This window comes from Eublepharis macularius, chromosome 3, assembly GCF_028583425.1.
Source record: "Eublepharis macularius isolate TG4126 chromosome 3, MPM_Emac_v1.0, whole genome shotgun sequence".
In the NCBI taxonomy this organism is placed as follows: Eukaryota; Metazoa; Chordata; class Lepidosauria; order Squamata; family Eublepharidae; genus Eublepharis; species Eublepharis macularius.
In genome coordinates this window covers 89,121,664-89,140,608 of record NC_072792.1, presented here as the reverse complement: position 1 = coordinate 89,140,608, position 18,945 = coordinate 89,121,664, and the positions used below count along the sequence as shown (strand labels likewise).

The following is an 18,945-nucleotide window of genomic DNA, read 5'->3' as shown; positions in this document are numbered from 1 at the left end:
GCTGCCTCCTCTGGCCCTTCCTGCCCCTTAAATGGCCATGGTGTGCTGGTGCCGCCGTGGCCATTTGAGGGGCAGGAAGGGCCGGAGGAGGCAGAGAAAGCCCCTCCTGCCCCTCAAATGGCCGCTGTGGCGCTGGCGCACTGCGGCCATTTGAGAGGCAGGAGGGGCCGGAGGAGGCAGCTCCAGCCTTCCCCAACACCCCGGAGGCTCAGGTGGTGGCAGCGGCAGCACAAAGCTGCAACGGTATTTCCTTTAATAATAATTCACCACAAATTCCTTTTACGAAAGTTAGACTAGGGCTGTAGCCCTTTTACCCCAAAGAATCCTCCATGCTCGTCAGCTGCATAGCAAACAGACCCTGCGCAAACCATAGAAAAAGTTTCACCTTTCATATTTCTACTGGTTCTATCTATACCTGCTTAAGGCATAAATGCTCTTTCAGAGAGAAAAAATAGCAATCCTAAAATGGAAAAGTGGGATAAAGAAATAAGTACTGATGTGAGTCTCTTAAATCATTCCTGAAAAATGCATAGATAATTGTACATTGCTGTGAATGAAAACTTACTGTGTTCATTTCTAGATAGAAAGGCAAGTTAGTATAATATAATAAACTGGGTAAAATAATGCGACATGGAACTCCTCTCACTGGACTAAAACTGTTCTTTAAGATTTTTCTTTCTTTCATGACGTATGAGATTGTATGGACGAGAGGGAACTGGAATATGTGCATTTGGCCATATGCATGTATGTGAGTGCGTACGTGCCACGCAAATGTTTGTACCAGGCCCAGAGAAATAATGCTTCAGCCCTGCTTAGAGGTCTGGGGTTAGCCATCTTGGCAGACTAAAGTCATTGCTCCTCCCCACCTACTACCGCCAGCAGAGTTTTGTTAACATTCTTATGTTACTTACCAGCATATGCTCTGTGAAGAGAACACTTCCTTTGATAGCAGATCAATAAAATGATCATGATAATCATAATACCAGTTGCAAGAATACTTATAGCAATCATGCTTGTTTGGTGTTGGTTGTTACTTGAATTGCGACTGGATGTGGAAGAGTCAAAAATATCTGAAGACCAAAAAAAAAAAAAATTCCAGTAACAGTTGGTCATGGAAAGGATGGAAAGGAACACAAACAGCAACCGTAATCCAGAGCATCTTTAGGCATGACTAAACATTTGCATACACATTCAATGAAGTTTTTCCATTTCTCTCCCCCACCCCACTGAACAACAGCTTCCCATGGGATCAACTAGATAATACTTCTGGAATTTCCTCTGCCTTTCAGAACTATCACACAGCAGAGCTAGAGGGGAGGCATGAAATAAAGATCTAAATCACAGTATGGGCATGTGAATGTAGTTAATAAGGGACTACACACAACATTTTTTAAGCTGTGCCTCCTACTGTTGCCTTTCTGACACCATCCTGTGTCACCCATCCTGGAAACCTGTACAGGTACCTTCTTTTTAAACAAACCCGTATGAAGATCTTTGGGTTACAGTATATCCCACCTTGTTTCCACAGGTACTGTCCACAGTTTCGCAGCTGATGCATGAAATAAAAAACAAGTAGCTGTCCCTCTTCTATCACCTCAGATGTCTTGTTCCCACTCTTTCCCTCTAATGTATTTCAGATACAATGGAAAACAATTGGTACAATGTTGGGAAACAGGGCAGTGTCTGGAAAACCCTAAACTTAACAGAGAGATGAAATAAGAGTGCTAGGGAGGCTGTACCAAAATCATGGTGATTAATGGAATTGGAAGGGAGTCAGCAGGGAGCTAAGGAAACAACCAGCAGTGGAGATAGGAAGCTAATAAAAGGAGACTTTGAAGAGTGTGAGGACTACAGGATAAAAGTCATGAGAGGAAGTGGGCAGGCGAGGGGCTATTTGGAGTGTCAAAGATGCAACAACACAGCCTTATACTGAATTGGTCCATTGGTTCATCAAGGTCAGGTTTGTCTACTCAGACTTTCAGTGGCTCTCCAGGACTTCAGCTGAAGCCTCTCCTACTACCTGAGCCTTTCAACTGGAGATGCCAGGGACTGAAACCTGGACCTTCTGCATGCCAAGCAGATGCCCTACCACTGAGCCACATTCATTCCATGGTAGTCTAGACAGCCAGGGATACATAGGATTGCCTGGTCTAGCCTTTAGTAGACCTCCTGTAATTTAAAAATTCCACAGGAAGGAGAATTGAGTTAAAGGTGGCTTGTTACATTATCACAGCACTGTGCCCTGGCAACCCTGATTTGACTTAACCAGACTATTATCTGGCTGCATTATTGAAGTAGCATGTTATTAGAGTACTATTACTTCTTCTTACTCATTAGACTTAAATCTGAAAATTCTATTCCATGGGTTTGATCCAGCTGTCTCTTCCCACTGGCTCCCCCTCCCCCATTCTAGAATGCTGCTGTGGGCAGGGGGGAGGGGCTTCAGGAATAGCAGGAGGGCAAACTGGGAATCTGCCATAAGAAGGGGGGAAAAACCCTTCTTTTACTGGCAGAAAAATGGCTGGATCTAATTCTATGCTATAAATAAAATGCCAAGATCACATTTTAATTTACAACAGATCAAAAAGCAAAGATTTTAGACTTCTGGACATGAATACAGTTGTATGAGCAGCCCATTATCCAGCAACAGTTAACAAGAAAAACAGACACGTGTCTTTTACAAACGCTGCATATGGATGATACAGATAAACTGTGAAAATCAACTTACAGGTAGCATTTAGGCTTTCATTCAGTTGTTCATTTTTGATGATACACTCTAATTTTATATTAGATGTGGCTTTAATTATTAGTGTACTGGAAACACTGAAAGTCCCATTACGCTGTTTAATTTTGATTGTACCATTTGGACTCAAGTGACTGTTGTCTGTTTGATTTATCCAATAAACTGTTGGTTCTGGAGATCCATTGCTAGAATTGCAAGTAAATATCATATCTTCTCCATATTTTGAAGGACCTGTTATAACTGGTGGGAGGTACTTTGCTGAAAAAGAACAAAAATGGTATAACTTTACAACATTTTTCCAGGCAGCCTGATCTTACATTTTGGTGGTGCAAAGAAAATATCAGGAAGAAACTTCCAAAGAGGTAACAATAACTCTTAGATGTCTCCACCAGCACCAGTAAGTCTCGGGTCCAGTGACACCTTAAAAATTTCCAGGGTATGCGCTATTAAGAGTAAGAGCTCCCTTCATCAGTAGTGGGGTATATGGCATGTTTACATTGGAACTACCAACTCTAAGCCTTATCAAAGAACAAGAAATGAAGGTAGCAATGACAAAATAATATAAAATAATGAAAAGGTAAAGACATTACACTGCATAGCATGTTACACATCTGAGTCCACCATTCAGGTGGACCCCACATATCCTATGACAAGCATCACAGGATCAGCAAGGAATCATAATAATCAATAACAACATTTGATTTATATATCACCTTTCAGAGCGCTTTACAAAGTATGTTATTATCATCCCCACAACAATCACCCTGTGAGGTGGGTGGGGCTGAGAGAGCTCCAGAGAGCTGTGACTAGCCCAAGGTCACCCAGCTGGCTTCAAGTGGAGGAGTGGGGAATCAAACCCGGCTCTCCAGATTAGAGTCCCGTGCTCTTAACCACTACACAAGCATTTTGAATTTTCTTTTTATGTTTTGACTGTTTACCACCTTGGGGACTCTGAACTGGGTGGAAAGGTAGCAGAAAAATGTTCACAATAAAATAAATAATAAATATTCAAGGGGGTACTCTTTCCTTTTCCTCCAAGTGCCAATTACAGTCTCCTGTGGCCACCTTTTGATTATTGTTCCCACTTAAGGACCCCCCCCCTCACTTTCCCCACTTGGAACCTAGTACAGCTGGTAACAGACTCCCTGTGGAGGTGATGGGATGTCATCCTTGAAGGTTTTTTCATGAGGCATAGCTGTTTTATTTGACAGGATGTATTAAAATGTAGTAAGGAACTGGACTGTCCCATGTATACTAGTATAACATTCTGATGTGACAAAGAGCTCCGTAAAACTCAGAAACATGCATACTTTTAAGAATGTTTATTTGTGCAAATTGCTGGTTTCTGCACAGTATTCCAAAGCAGGGGGATTTTTTAAAGACTAAGCAATCATTCTGTATCACTAAACTGTGCCTTTTAAATATTTATTTTGAATGAGATGGAGGGTCTTACCTGCCACGTCCAGTTTTACCAGTCCTTTAAAATGGAATTGAAACTGTTCCCCCTTCTTTCTCTGTAATATGCACAGATATTTTCCTGCGTGTTCCTGACCGATGTTTCGCAGCCGAAGATCCAAGTAATCTTTAAGCTCAGTCCTGTTCTTGAAATGTTCACACTGGGGTGGATTATTTTGTTCAGGAAGATGGGCTTCCACTAGACACTCATCATTGTCTTTTATTTGCCATTGTACTCGGAACATAGTTGGATCAAATACTTCTCCATGATAACAGCATCTTAGTACAATGTTTTCCCCTTGTATGCCAGTGTAGTTCCCACAAACTTCTTCAGCATCAACTACAAAAACAGACAGATATAAATTGCACCACTAAGTTCTCAAAGACATTTTCAAATAATCCAGTTCTTATTAGAGCTACATTTCCTTTCAAGTCCATTGAACTTAACTGTTACAATATTTTTGAAATTTAATTGGAGAGACTGCAACCAAATGTAATAGTACCAAACTAGCCACTATGATGTCAGCAGGATTTTTGTCATTAATTCCAAATGGATCACACATTCACTCAAACTAGAAGCCGTGGCTGATGTGCTTGTCTAACAACAGTGGTAAGCCACAAAAATTCTTTTAAGTTGCACAACGTAAAGTAATGATGAATGATTTCCCCCCAAAAAATGACATTTGACTAATTTTATCCACAGCAATGCAGGATTTTATGGATAGCATGGACCACCAAAAAGACAAATAAGTGGGTTCTTGATCAAATCAAGCCCTAAAAGCAAATATGATTAATCTGAGGCTGTTGTACTTTGGTCACATCATAGGATGCTTTGCAGGCTGTTAATTCATAGAGTTGTCTTTAGATAAAAATGACTTGATGGCACATAACACACACAATACAGGGTAGGCCAGTTTGGTGTAGTGGTTAAGAGCGGTGGGACACTAATCTGGAGAACAGGGTTTGATTCCCCACTCCTCCACTTGTAGCCAGCTGGGTGACCTTGGGTCAGTCACAGATCTCTAGAGCTCTCTCAGCTCCACCCACCTCACAGGGTGATTGTTGGGGGGATAATAATGACATACTTTGTAAACCAAGTAAGCATTAAGTTGTCCTGAAAGGTGGTATATAAATCGAATATTGTTGTTGGTGTTGTTATTATTAGGCAACAACCCTCTGAAAACAAAATATCTGCATATGTCTGAGTCTGGAGAGGATAGGATATGCATTTTTATAAATACAATAACCATGCACTAATTTTAAAACTCTCTTAAAAACAGTCATTTAATAACATTAACTCAGCCCCTGCCACCAAAAACACTTGCCTCCAAGGGAAAGCATTAGGCCCACTTCATTCATTAACACTGGAGTCTACATTAGCAGTAAAAGGACTACATAATCCCAGGATGCCGATTTGTCCAGTTGTGTGGCATACATTTCACCTTGTCCAGTCTGAGGATGTTGACAGGATTCTTGAAAGTTTGAGATCTACCACCTGCTTGTATGACTCTTGCCCCTCCTGACTGCTTATATATGTGCTGCGGGTGGGGTTAGTGGATTGGATCCAGGAGACAATAAATGCCTCCCTGAGAGAGTAAGTGGTTGCCCCTGCCTTTAAATCGGCAGTGATGCATCCACTCTTACTCTTGACCCAGTTAGGGTTGCCAGATGAGGTCCAGAATACCATACCCTGGGGAGAGGGAGGATAGCATGTACAGGTTTTTCCCCTTGCGTGCCCCCACCCCCAGTGCAATAATGTCTTTACTGTATGTGACATCATTGTTCCGATCCCACTTCCAGGCCCAGGGCTGGCTGGCCACTCCTGCGTGGCTATGTGCAGCCTCAGGAGGCTGGGCGTCCAAGCTGGCTGGCTGCTCCTGAGCAATACTAGGCAGCTGCAGAAGTCCAGGTGGGCAGGCCGGCCACTCCTGCCGACCCCACAAAGGAGGCTGAGTGCCTGGGCTAGCTGGCCACTCCTGAGCGGCACTGCAAGGACACATGAGTCTGGGCAGGTAGACTGGCTGGCACTACATAGGAGGCCAGGCACCCGGGCTGGCTGCCAATTCTGGGCAGCACTGCGCAACTGCAGGATTCTGGGAAGATGGGCTGGTTATTCTCCTAGGCCAGCAGCAGCCTAGAAGCAAGGGGAAGGTGAAAGCACCCGGTGTTCAGTGCTGTATGTTTCCCCTGGACAATCCACAAAAATACTGGACGGTCTAGCTGAAAACTGGACACATGGCAACCCTAGACACAAGAGAGGTGAATAACTACAATCTAGTCTTAAATGTACCTTTCTTGAGCAAGTTGATTAAATAAGTGGTGGCTTGGCAAATTTTGGTATTCTTGAATTAAACAGATTGTTTGAATCTGTTCCAATCAGCTTTCAGGTCAGGTCACAGGACCGAAAAGGCCCTGGTCACTCAGTGAATGGCCTGTGTTAAGAAATGGACAGGGGAGTGCAACCCTGTTAATTCGATCCTGTCCTTCGTGCTTTTCAACATCTATGTAAAGCTGCTGGGTGAGGTCATCTGGAGATTTGGGCTGAGTTTCCACTAATATCCAGGTGACACTCAGTCTATTTCACACTTCCACCAGATTCCAGAGAAGCCGTACAAACTATGGAGGGAGTTTTGGGATGGATGAGAACTATGCGCCAGTTTGGTGTAGTGGTTAAGAGCAGCAGGACTCTAATTTGGAGAACTGGGTTAGATTCCCCACTCTTGCTTGAAGCCAGCTGGGTGATCCTGGGTCAGTCACAGCTCTCTCAGAGCTCTCACAGCCCCACCCACCTCACAGAGTGATTGTCGTGAGGATAGTAATAACATACTTTGTAAATGGCTCTGAATGTAGCATTAAGTTGTCCTGAAGGGTGGTATATAAATCAAATGTTATTATTATTGTAAACTTAAATTTAATCATGACAAAACAGAAGTGCTACTGGTGGGTTCTGTTGAGACAAACATGCATAGCGAGGCAGCTAGCAGTGACAGATTAAAGTCATCTAGAATTGTAGCAAGATGACAGTTAGCTATCACATGACTTTAACCAGGTGATGAGTTTTTTTTCTCAGTATGCCAAGGACATTTGGGCTGGCACAGTGAGTCAGCACTATCTATGGCTGTGATAGGCTAACATACACTATATAAGAAAACAGAGTCTTTTGCTTTTGGGGCTCTAGCTCTGCGGGTTGTCTGGCGGAGCAGTTTGTCAGTCAACATAATACATCTTGTATATTTATTCACCTGTAAATATTGTATAATACACCATTGAAATTAAAGCTTGGTGTGTCGTGTCTTTCTCTTGAACCTGACACTGAGGCCAGTGCATCATAAACCACCGCGACAGGTTCCACCCAGAAATGGGGATATCTCCTGTTCTGGATGGGGTTGCACTCCCCCCAAAATGAGCAGGTTCATAGCTTGGGCGTGCTGCTGGATCCAGGCCTCTTGTTGGATAAAAAGGTGGCAGTGGTGGTTAGTGGCACCTTTTGCCAGCTGGGTGAGCCAGCTGCAACCCTTCCTCGGCAGGAAAGATCTTGCCATTGTAGCGTATGCCCTAACAACTAGATTAGATTATTGTAATGTAGTCTATGTGGGGCTGCCCTTGAATACTGTCCAGAAGCTACAGATGGTACAGAATGCTGATGGGAGAGGGTTGCAAGGACCATACCACTCTAATCTTATTCCACAGACACTGGCTCCCAATTTGCTTCCTGGCCCAATTCAAGGTGCTGCTACTGACCTTTAAATCCCAATGCGACTTGAAACCATCACATCTTCAGGGCCACCTTCTTCCATGTAAACCTGACCATCCACTCCATTCATCTTTGGAGGGTTTTCTTCGGCCTCCTCTGCCATCTGAGGCTAGACATGTGGCAACTTGAGAAAGGGCTTTCGCAGTCATGGCACTCAAATTTTGGAACTCCCTCCCCAGGAAGATTTGTCTGTCTCCCTCGATCACTGTCTTCTGCCGGCAGGTGAAGACTTCTCTGTTTCATTCAGTGTATCCCCAGTAAATTCTTATTGACTCTCCTCCCTGGTTGTGTTTGTATGTCTATATGTTTTTACTAAACTATTAAATTTTATATATACATTTTAAATATTGTTTTAATGATATATATTTTCTAATGCCTGATGTTCGCCATCTATTTGGGCGGAAAGGCAGCTTGTAAATGTTTTAAATAAATAAATAAAATAAATGATGTGATTGCCAACCCGGAAACTGACCATACAGCCATTTCTCTGCTGTCCTCATGTATGGTTCAGTATTCATGCAAGTCAGGTCAGGTTTAAGAATGTAATGTACAGATTGCTTTTCTGGATCACATAAAATCTGTTTTCTGGCATTCTGTTATCAACCAGTTCCATGCCTCTGAAAGTTCACAAGCAGATCAAAAAGTCTATTATCACACAAGTACCTTTGAATAGAGTTTAGTTTTGATGAATAGCAACCCACAGACTGATGTTCCCTGAATTTGTCCAATTCTTTTTGAAAAGTCATTTAAGTAGTGGCTATCACTACATCTTATGGCAGTGAATTTATAAATTAGACAGCGGTGAGTGGTGGGTTATAGTTACTCAGAACTATGCAGCTAGCTCTTCACACGAGTGCTTAATTGGATGAGTGGCTTGGGTGAATCTCTGGAGAGTACGAGAGCTGGGGACCAACTCATGATCTGAGTGACAAAGTTACAAAGGTGCTGTTTACTGCTCTTAAGGTTGTCATTCAGTGAAGCAGGAGGCTCTTGAAAAGCAGTGATGATGTTGGATGTAGATTTGATCTGCCTGTGTTAGATGGGGTTAAGACTAACATTTTCAGTTCAAGTGAAAAGCCTGGGCATTATCCTGGATTTGGCCTCATTTTTTAAAAATATGCAAGTGTTGCAGGGATGGAGATCTATCATTTAGATCTATTAGGAAACTTTCCTCCTAGACTCAGTTGACCTTGCCCCATTGTTCCATGGTTCTATAACTTCTAGCTGGGCTACTGCAAGATGCTCTATGTAGGGCTACTTTTGAATGCAGTTCAGAATCATCAGCTTGAGTGGAATGTGGTGGATTCTGTGCTGGCTGATACGGGCAGCTGTAAGCACATTAGGCTTATTTTAAAGCAAATGCATTAATTTCCTAGGTTTCCAAGCTCAGTACTAGGTGCTCAATCTTGACTATAAAGCACTTCATGACTTGGGACCTGCATAGCTGAAGAGCTAGCTCTCCTTATATAAACCTTATATAAACCCATGTACTGGCATAAGTCTTCTAATCACCTTTTCCAGGTGGGACATGCTGATTGGCAGGTGAGGACTTCTCCCATGAGAACAAGAGCCTTTTAAGGCTATGGTTTTGGTCCTTTGGATAGCATCCCAATTGAACAGTGCAATCCTTAGTGAAGTTTCACTAATGGGCTTAGAAGGGTGTAACTCAGTTTAGGACTGTGCTGGAAGTCTCTTGGACCACTTGCCCATCTTTTTTTTTTTGAGCCAATGCAACACTGCTGATTCAGCAAGCCTTTGGGATATGAATAAGTGGCTGTTGTAACCCGAAGTTTTATATATATATATATATATATGTATATGATCTATATTTTTATTTGTATTTTTAATTAATCATGTTAACCGTCTCAATCATGAGGGAGGAAGGGAGGGAGAAAGGAAATGATCGCCCATTTTTTCCATTCACTTTCTGGATCATGAACATTCACTTAAGCTAATCAACACAAGAGAATTCACAAGGTATGTGCAAATGGAGGAAAATAGGTTCTACATCATGTGACAGGGTTAATTTAAAAAGTCATCATATTTAAATCCTATTTTGAGCGTAACAAACATTACATAGTCATAACTCACCAGCTTCCTGAATCCAAAGACACAACATCCAAAGTCCAAGGCTAAACCAAAAATAAAGAGACCTAGTAAGTTAATGTCTTAACAAGCAATTAATAAATAGATAACATCTGGAAGTTGTACAACTCAGCTGGAGAACCACCAGATACTGAGAAAAATAAACGGACATTTGTACAGTGACTTCTATTTCTCCATATGCTATTTCAGTGATTCTTATACAGCACCCCTATAAAATATTCCAGAACATTAATCCCAATGTTACACATGATAGGGACTGAGAAAAGATAAGAGTCAAACCTTGAGCAGAGTCACACCCTTCTAAGCAGATGAGACTGTGGCTCATTAGCTTTGCCTGCAAAACGTAACAGCTTCAATCCACAGCATCTCCAATTAAAAGCAGCAGCTAGAAGGGGTGTAGTGGTTAAGGGCGGTAGGACTCTAATCTGGAGAACTGGGTTTGATTTCCCACTCCTCCACTTGAAGCCAGCTGGGTGACCTTGGGTCAGTCACAGCTTCTCGGAGCTCTCTCACAGGGTGATTGTCATGAGGATAATAATAATACACTTTGTATACTGCTCTGAGTATGGCATTAAGTTGTCCTGAAGGGCAGTATATAAATCAAATGTGATGATGATGATGACGACAACAATGATGAAAGCCATCATTTGAGATGATGGAGAGCTGTTGCCAGTTAGAGTAGACAATGCTAATCTTGACAAAGGAACAGGCTGACACGAAATAAGGCAACTTCTTGTGTTCGTGCCAAGTCTTGCAGTAATATGGTTACTTCAAGTGGATAAGTTATTCCACTGTCCAATTGCTATGCACTGTTACTTGGATCTCATTACCCATGTTGGGTTATCATGTTAGCATGACAGCAAACCCCACAGAGGCCACAATTTCCTTATCTGGCTACTAAGGGTATGCATAAATGAAATCTTAAGCAGTAAAAATCACAAAAAAACCCCTGTTTTTTACTTGTGACTCTTCAGAATGGAGATGCTTGTCTGGACTGCTCGCTAGTCATGGAAACTCCTCCTCCAAATATTTCATGATATTTTCCAATGTTGAGTGCTTTCAAGTCTCAACTAGTGCCACCACTTGCTTCGGTTATCACTTTTTTTTAATGTTAATATTTTACCCAGGCAACTAACTAACTGACCTACCTGTCGACCACTGTGGCCGGTGAACCCTTTATGTGTGCCTTTATGAAAAGGAATGCTTTTATGCACAGAAAGGAAAGAGGTGCCGGCAACATCTCTGTGCACCATGATGTGTCAGAAGGGGTTGAGGAGGGAGAGGTCTCTCCTCCCTTCAAAACAACAAAGGATCATGTTATGCAAATGAGGGTGAAAACTGGAAATAAATGACTTGTTTTTAAAATGGAGAAAGCTACAGTGATGCTCAAGGCATTGGACTAAGTGGGCCATTCAATGCCCTTCCAGTGGAGTGCTCACTTGGGATCTTTGCCAATTACCTATTATGAATGTAGAAGTCCTGCACACATAAGGTGGAGGAGCATCGAGAAGAGCCATATATCTACCCAAAGGACAGTGGTCTTTTGGGGCTCTCTTTTTGACAATGTTAACCCTGTGCTGAATACTGGAGAATGTCTCCATATAGTCAGATATGTCTTCCCAGACCAGTTTTCCATGTGGATGACTGATCTGGTTGCACTGAAAGAGCACTGAGTCTGCCTCCAAGCTTAGTTTGACTCATCTTTCTTTCAACTTTTTGTTGCCTTTTTTTAAAATCAGAAAGGGAGACCAGGCCTGCCAGTTCCCAAACTTTCAAGTAGTAATAACAGGGAGGCTTATAAGAAAGAGCAACGAATCTCAAGAACAAAAATACAGAAGCTCTCTCTGTTGCAAAATCAATACTATTCCTCTAAGTGATTCAACATTAACTTAATCAGTACAAAGTTCACAATATGTTCATTCATTTATAGATATACAGTATACAACACTTTTCCTTAATTCATCATGTTCCAACAGAGTTAATAAACAATTCCCACAGGTTATCAAATGTTTTGCTGTTCTGTCCGGTAAATATCAAGCTCTGTCCACGTGTATTCAGAACATGTTATATAAAAAATCCTTCATATCACTGTCCGTTTACATTCCACTGGTTTGTGTGGAGGCTGAAGTTTTAGAAGAAGTGATAAGTTTTTTCTTCCAGCCTCTCACTCTCTATAACCCATCAATAGCTTCAAGCTGCGCCTGACAAACTGCCAGCTCCACAGTTTGTTTCACACATGCGCAAACATGCACGTGCTTTTTCAAGGGCAACAAACTATTAATATAAATATACAATAAATATCAGTGAAATACAATCCCATTTTAGAAATTTTTAAAACAAAAGAAAGTCCTGTTCAGAGTACTCACTATAGTGAGTCTAATCAAATCACATCACGGACATCTGTCTTTGCTTCTCAGATGGGGACGAGCTCTGTAAAATGGAGGAGTCAGCCCTCATTATTTATGCTGTCTGGTTTAAAGAAACATCACTGAAACATCTTTGAGCTGAAATCATTAACACCAGAAGGTCTCAATCTAGATTGGGATTTGTCTTGTTATATTTGAATGTCTCCATCATGTATTTAATGCTCCTGTAAGAACTACTCAGCATTTTGTATGTTTCAGCATGTACGCTGATCAGTGGCATCTCAGACTTTTTTTTTGCCTGGCATACAGGGCCTGCTCTCTGCCCAAAGCAAGCCTCTGCAGTATTGGCAGTACTGCTGGGCCAGTGGTGTGGGAGACCAACATGGCTTACGCCCATAATCATCTCCCAGAGCCATACAGCTGCTAGCTGGGTCAAAGGTACTGCAATGTAGCTGGGGTTCAACTTCCTCCCAATGTGTCTGGCCAACAATAACCTTCATCTCAACCCTTCTTTGTTTACTGGCACACCAACATTGTCACAGATAGATTAACTTTTTTTCAGTACTTGGGCCAAAAAATGTTGCCTGTTTCTTAAAGAGTGCAACTATAGCAACCCCTCTCCCCCATGCTCTTCAGGCTCCCCTCCTGTCTGCTAACTACTTTCTTGCTAAATAATATTTCACCACCCCTTATTTCTTGTCAGTTGAGGGGAGTGAAATTCATCCAATGAAAGTAAGTGGCATCTATTTATTTACAGCAATTACTATCTATTTACCCAAATTTCTAAGCAGAGTACAACAAATGAAGTTTGATCCTCATATACAAACATTAAATACAAACTTTAACACCACAATAATTAAATTAGAAGGCAAGTTTAAATAGTCAGCTGAAATTAACAGCACATAGTTAAACACAATCAGAGCAGCCAAAAACATGGGGAAAGGCAAAGTTTTCACTTAACGGAACACCTGTAAGAGAGAAGAGCACACTAACCGCTCTGGGCAAAGTAGACCACAGTTCTGTGATAAACTAGGCCTAATATTAAGGGGCCTTGCAGTCTTCTGAAATGGTCCTGCTGGAAGTCCTGCATTTCTTTACTTCAGATCCCAAGTCTCCATTAATGTTTTTGCTACAAACTATCATGCAACTCTGGCTTAAACATGTAATTATGTACCTGAAAACTCTTTTCTAAAAATGGATGCTTGAGAACCCCTTTAAAATACTCAGCTACTGTACATATCTCTATTCTCCAAATATGCATTCATTAGCTGAACATTCCTGTTAAGCTAATGCCATATTTACTTAAAAGGCACACTTGCAGGAGAAAACCTGATATAACAACATGGAGATTTTGTTTTGTTTCCTGTGCTACTATTGTTTGTTACTGCCGAACTGGTCAATTTGAGAGTTGTTCTGTGATGGAATTGTTCTGTGTTTCCAGGTAAACTGTGCCCTGTTTTTTTGTTCTAGAGTATCTGTGATGAGGTGCAATATACCTAAACTCATCCAACCAAGTATACTCCCTGCACATTTAGAAGCTTGCAGAGATTGCCCAGTTCGCTTTCCACATTAAATGATTGCATTGATTTTGGCATGGCTCAGAAATAACAGTATATGAATAACCATGGGATGTTTCTCAGGCTTGCACCGTCTTTTCTTCACTTGCATGCAACTAGTTCCATAAGTTATTTCTGCTTTTACTGCAAACCAGAGTTCAATTTTTTTTAACCCAGGTTAGCTGGAAAAGCACAAACCATGGTTTTCTGATCTTGATACAGAGTGGAAGTCATCAAAAACAGGTAGAAAGCATCTATAAGCTCAAAAGCAATGCCTACATGTATTGGCATCTGAATCACATGAATGTGTATGTGCATGCTATCAAGTTGCAACCGGCATGATAACCCCATCAAAGGGCTGTCAAGACAAGTGAGGAGCAGACGGCCTTCCTCTGCAGATCAACCCCAATCCCCCTTGGTGGTCTCTCATCCAAGTACTGACAGAGATCTGATGAGATCAGGTTATATACCATGCTGCCTTCCTACCCAACAACAACATGCTATCAAGTTGTAATTGATTCATGGTAACTCTATTCACAGGGCATTCCAGGCAAGAGATAAGAAGAGGTGGTATGTCATTCCCTTCCTCTATGTAGCAAAATCCCAGTCATCCTTGGTGGTATTCTGTCCAATTACTGACCATGGCTGACCTTACTTGCCTTCCAAGCACAGGCTAAGCTGAACTATTCAGGCTACTACCTGAACCATGCCAGATTCAAATGCACTCAAATCCTGGAGCATGCCCAGAAGGTGGGTAATATTGCTCTTGATGAAAAAAGCAGGCCTGTATCTGGCCAATCTCTCGACAGTCAACCTTATGGATAGAAACGACACACACTATTTGGATTCCTTGATGGAAGAAAGGTGGGATATAAATTTAGTAATATTCATTAAACTGTCATGTACAAACTGGGAAGAAAGTACATATGGCCAAGGATCTTCCACACTCATTCAGGGAGTCTGAACTATGCCTTGCTTTAATATGGTAGTATTCTATATATTTATAGAACTTGTTTTGAGACAAGAAATAATTTTATTTCCTCTTTCGTAATCAGTGGTCCGGTAAGATTCATTTTCACACATCTAAAAACAAACAACCGCAAATTACTTCCCAGTCTGGTTAAAAAGATCTTAAAGCAACAAGAAATACTTAATTTCTTGCTAGGAAGTAGATCAAATCTGTCCTGTTGTCCAAAAGAGATAAAGACCAAGTTTCATCAGTTTTCCAAGAGGTTCACAAATTGAATTGCCAACCCCCAGGTAATTGTAGTTTTGTCTGTGTCCCCAGGGGGTTCCCTGTGTTCTTGTAACCCCCAGGTAATGGCTGGAGATCTCCCAGAATTACAACTGATCTCCAGGCCAGAAATGAGTTCTTCTGGAGAAAATGGCTGAATTTGAGTGTGGATTCTATGATATTATATCCCACTGAGGTCTCTCCCCTTCCCGAATGCCATCCTCTCCAGGCTTTACCATCCAAATCTCCAACCTGAGCTGGCATCCCTGCTCACAAATGAAGTCCTGAAACCTCTTCAACAGGCATGCAATATAATTATTCCAACTATATATTTTTATATGATTAGTCTTTTGAAATGGTGCAAAAAGGGTATCAATAGATTTCCCTGATGATCTTATTTATAATTAATAATTTCTCAGACATCTCTTGTAATGAGAAAAGCAATAAGCAAAGAATAAGTTGAAGACAAATTCATTTATCTATCATTCACACATTATCAATACTTAAAGAAGGATCTTTAAAGCCTGCTGAGGTTCATGTGCATGGAAGTCCTCCATGAAGTCACTAGTATTGTAAGGATGGGGTCTCAGATGCTTCACTAACGGGTTGGGGATCATAGACTTCATCACCATTTTTGCCTTATATATTATCTGCTGTTTTAAATATGTACTCCTATGTACAACCAGTGCTCCATGTTGTCTAATGTTAGTCCTAGAATTGATTATGTTTTTCTTCAGTATTTTCTACTATGTCTTGGATCCTTGCTAATGCTATGTCTTTAAACTTGTATATGTTTACCTTATGGTATTGTATTGAAATGTACTTACTTGATACTGATTGTATTAACCTATACTGTGTAATTCGCCTTGAGTCTCAGTGAGAAAGGCGGACTATAAATGATGTAAATAAATAAATAAATATGACAATTTTGGATGACTTTTAATGATAAATCATCCTGTGCTTTTAGTATTAATTTGTTTTTACTTTTATTATTATCAGTTGTAACCTGACTTTATTAAATATGTTTTACTGCAGACCTCCTTGGAGTAAAGAATGCGGTACAAGTTACATAAATTAAGAAATTATACAAATACTTGCATTTTTAGGAGTGTGTGGACAATACCTTTCAATGTGCTTAGAAGTGTTTCTAACTCAATGTTCTGATTTTCCTGCAGAAATCTTCTGTTCGATTTCAATTCTGATGTGGTTCATTTACACTTGGGGTGCAATATAAAAGATTTGGAAGCATAGATTTAATTTTGCTGAGGATTTTTTCACAAAAGTGGTCCTCTTTTAAAGCTGTTTGTTTATAAAGTGTACTGAAAACTCATACTGTCCAAACACAAGAAACCTCATGGAACTGTGCTTCACAATATTATTAAAGTGAAAAGCAGCACTCAGACTGGCAACACCCACTCAGAGCAGTTTACAAAGCGTGTCTTTATTACCCCCACAACAATCACCTGTGAGGTGGGTATGGCTGAGAGAGCTCCAGGCTGACCCAAGGTCACCCAGCTGGCTTCAAGTGGAGGAGTGGGGAATCAAACCAGGCTCTCCAGATTAATGTCCCGTAGCTCTTAACTAGTACACCAAACTGACTCCATGTGTTAGACACACATGCTTTCGCTATTAATTATATATACAAATAAAGGAGACATGATTCATTCAGATTTCCTGTATTGACATGGATCATTAATATGCTCTTCATTTGCAGCACATTCTTTTATGATGGTCTCTGAAATACACACATTTGGCAGGGATTGTTAATGACCAGATGAATTTCTACCATCAAAAAGGGAGGAACCAACACCCTCATTGCCATCAGCAAGTCCAGCTGGACAAAGAAGTGCAGATAAAATCTTACACAGAAGCCATACACTGGAGTTCCCCATTCAACTAGATGTTCACTGAGTGATGTGGGACCACCCCTGTCCTTAGAGCAAGGGAAGGGCAAACTAAAAATGATAAGCAGTGGGAGCTGCTGCCCTTCTATTCCCACACTTTTCTGTCTGAATATAGGAATTATGCAACTGTCAGCTAGGGACATTTTCTCTACATCCTAAAGGTCCTAAAAGGGGATGCTAATAAATCATAATTTTAAAAAGCTACATCTGGTTCATGAAGGAATAACAGCAACAACATTTGATTTATATACCGCCCTGCAAGACAACTTAACACCCACTCAGAGCAGTTTACAAAGCGTGTCTTTATTACCCCCACAACAATCTCCTGTGAGGTGGGTACGGCTGAGAGAGCTCCAGGCTGACCCAAGGTCACCCAGCTGGCTTCAAGTGGAGGAGTGGGGAATCAAACCAGGCTCTCCAGATTAATGTCCCGTAGCTCTCAACTAGTACACCAAACTGACTCTCACCAGTAGCTCAGCCTTTACCAGCCAAACATGTTTTCAAATTGGGAAAAGGGGGGGGGGGCTTAACACCCCTACCCGCGCGCCCGCTATTTCAACGGGATGCGCGTGCGGTACGATCTCCCAGGGGCACGTCTGGTAAAAGAACCAGCAAAAATGAGGGGGAAAGGCAGCCGGCCTCGCCAGCGGCGCCCACCGTGCCACTCACCTCTTTGGTGCCATCCTGATCACAAGTCCTCCTGAGCCAGCAGAAACGAAGAGCTCCCACGCTGAAGGCAAAGAAGTTTTTCAGAAAAAAACCAGCGAGGCTGGTTAGCCGGCACGCCCCCGCGGAGGGGAATTCCGGGCCGCCAGCCCCCGGCAGGCTCCGCACATTAGCAGCGCGGCCGGGGTCCGGCAGGTAGGGGCGCCGCGCCTCGTGAGCCGCTTGCCCGCTTCCCTCAGAAATCCCCACACGGGCTTGGTAAGGGGAGGCGAAGTTTTGTGCCGGAGGGAAGGAAGGGCGGGTTTTCCCTGGCGCGTCCAAGGGGAATTGCGCCTTCCCTCAAGCGGCAGCTGGGCTAAAGAGCAGAAACTGGAGCGCGGATCTTGTTTCTTGCGAGGCCGTCTCAAGACATCATCGATTTCGCAATATTTTTCTTTCAAATCCTGGCGCGGGGTCCATATTGGGGTTGCCCGCTTTGCCGGGTTCCCGCCTTGAAATGGCCCCAAGAGCTGCTCGGTGGGACAAGCTCCTAAGTAGCCGTGCGTCTAGCTCTCCAACGCCGCAGGAGAACCGGGGCACAGGCTTTCTCGGCTGACCGACTGCTACTTCCTTGTTTCGTGCGTTTCAGTGACTCGATGGGAGCACCGACTCCCCCCGCCCCCGATAAAGGGAGCCTGTGCTCAGCTCAGCGGGCAAAAGTCCTGCCGAGGAAGCCTTTCTGCATCCTTGCGGCTACAAACGAGAGAAATCTTCGCCTGCTGAATCTCTCCTTCCCATGTAACTATTAAAAGAGGAAGACCTCCGCTAAGAGAGGGAAGCAAGACTGCCAGCTGAGTGGCATTTTAGCCACTCTGCTTCAGTTAAACCCCGAGTTTCTAGAGAGTGCGCGGCCCTGCGCGCTGAAGCAGAACGTGCCCTGAGTGCATTGGAGTGGGCTGGGAACTGGCCCTTCTGCCTTGCCATGCTAAAAAGGGCTGGGATTGAGCCTTCAAGGAAGAGCAGTTTCGCTTTCTTCTCACTCTAGCATGTAACTGTTGGTTTTATACCTTCTCCACTTCATCATACATTTCCTTGGTGACAGCGAACAACAACTACAATAATAATAATGCAATTCCTGGGGATGCCAGAGTCAAAGAAAAAGAACAAGAAAAAATTATTAAA

General features: G+C 42.3%; 1 protein-coding gene across 1 annotated transcript in view; it reads right to left on the bottom strand.

Moving 5' to 3' along the window:
* The window catches only part of ICOSLG (inducible T cell costimulator ligand), a 29,584-nt gene extending 11,284 nt beyond the window's left edge, over positions 1 to 18,300 (bottom strand). The window contains exons 1-5 of the mRNA XM_054974024.1: positions 17,788 to 18,300; positions 10,044 to 10,084; positions 4,197 to 4,538; positions 2,729 to 3,001; positions 912 to 1,070 (exon numbers count right to left, since the gene is read on the bottom strand). Of these exons, the coding sequence (XP_054829999.1) occupies positions 912 to 1,070; positions 2,729 to 3,001; positions 4,197 to 4,538; positions 10,044 to 10,084; positions 17,788 to 17,801 (829 nt within the window). The 5' untranslated portion in view covers positions 17,802 to 18,300. The remainder of the gene's footprint in view (positions 1 to 911; positions 1,071 to 2,728; positions 3,002 to 4,196; positions 4,539 to 10,043; positions 10,085 to 17,787) is intronic.
* Positions 18,301 to 18,945: the final 645 nt, after the last annotated feature.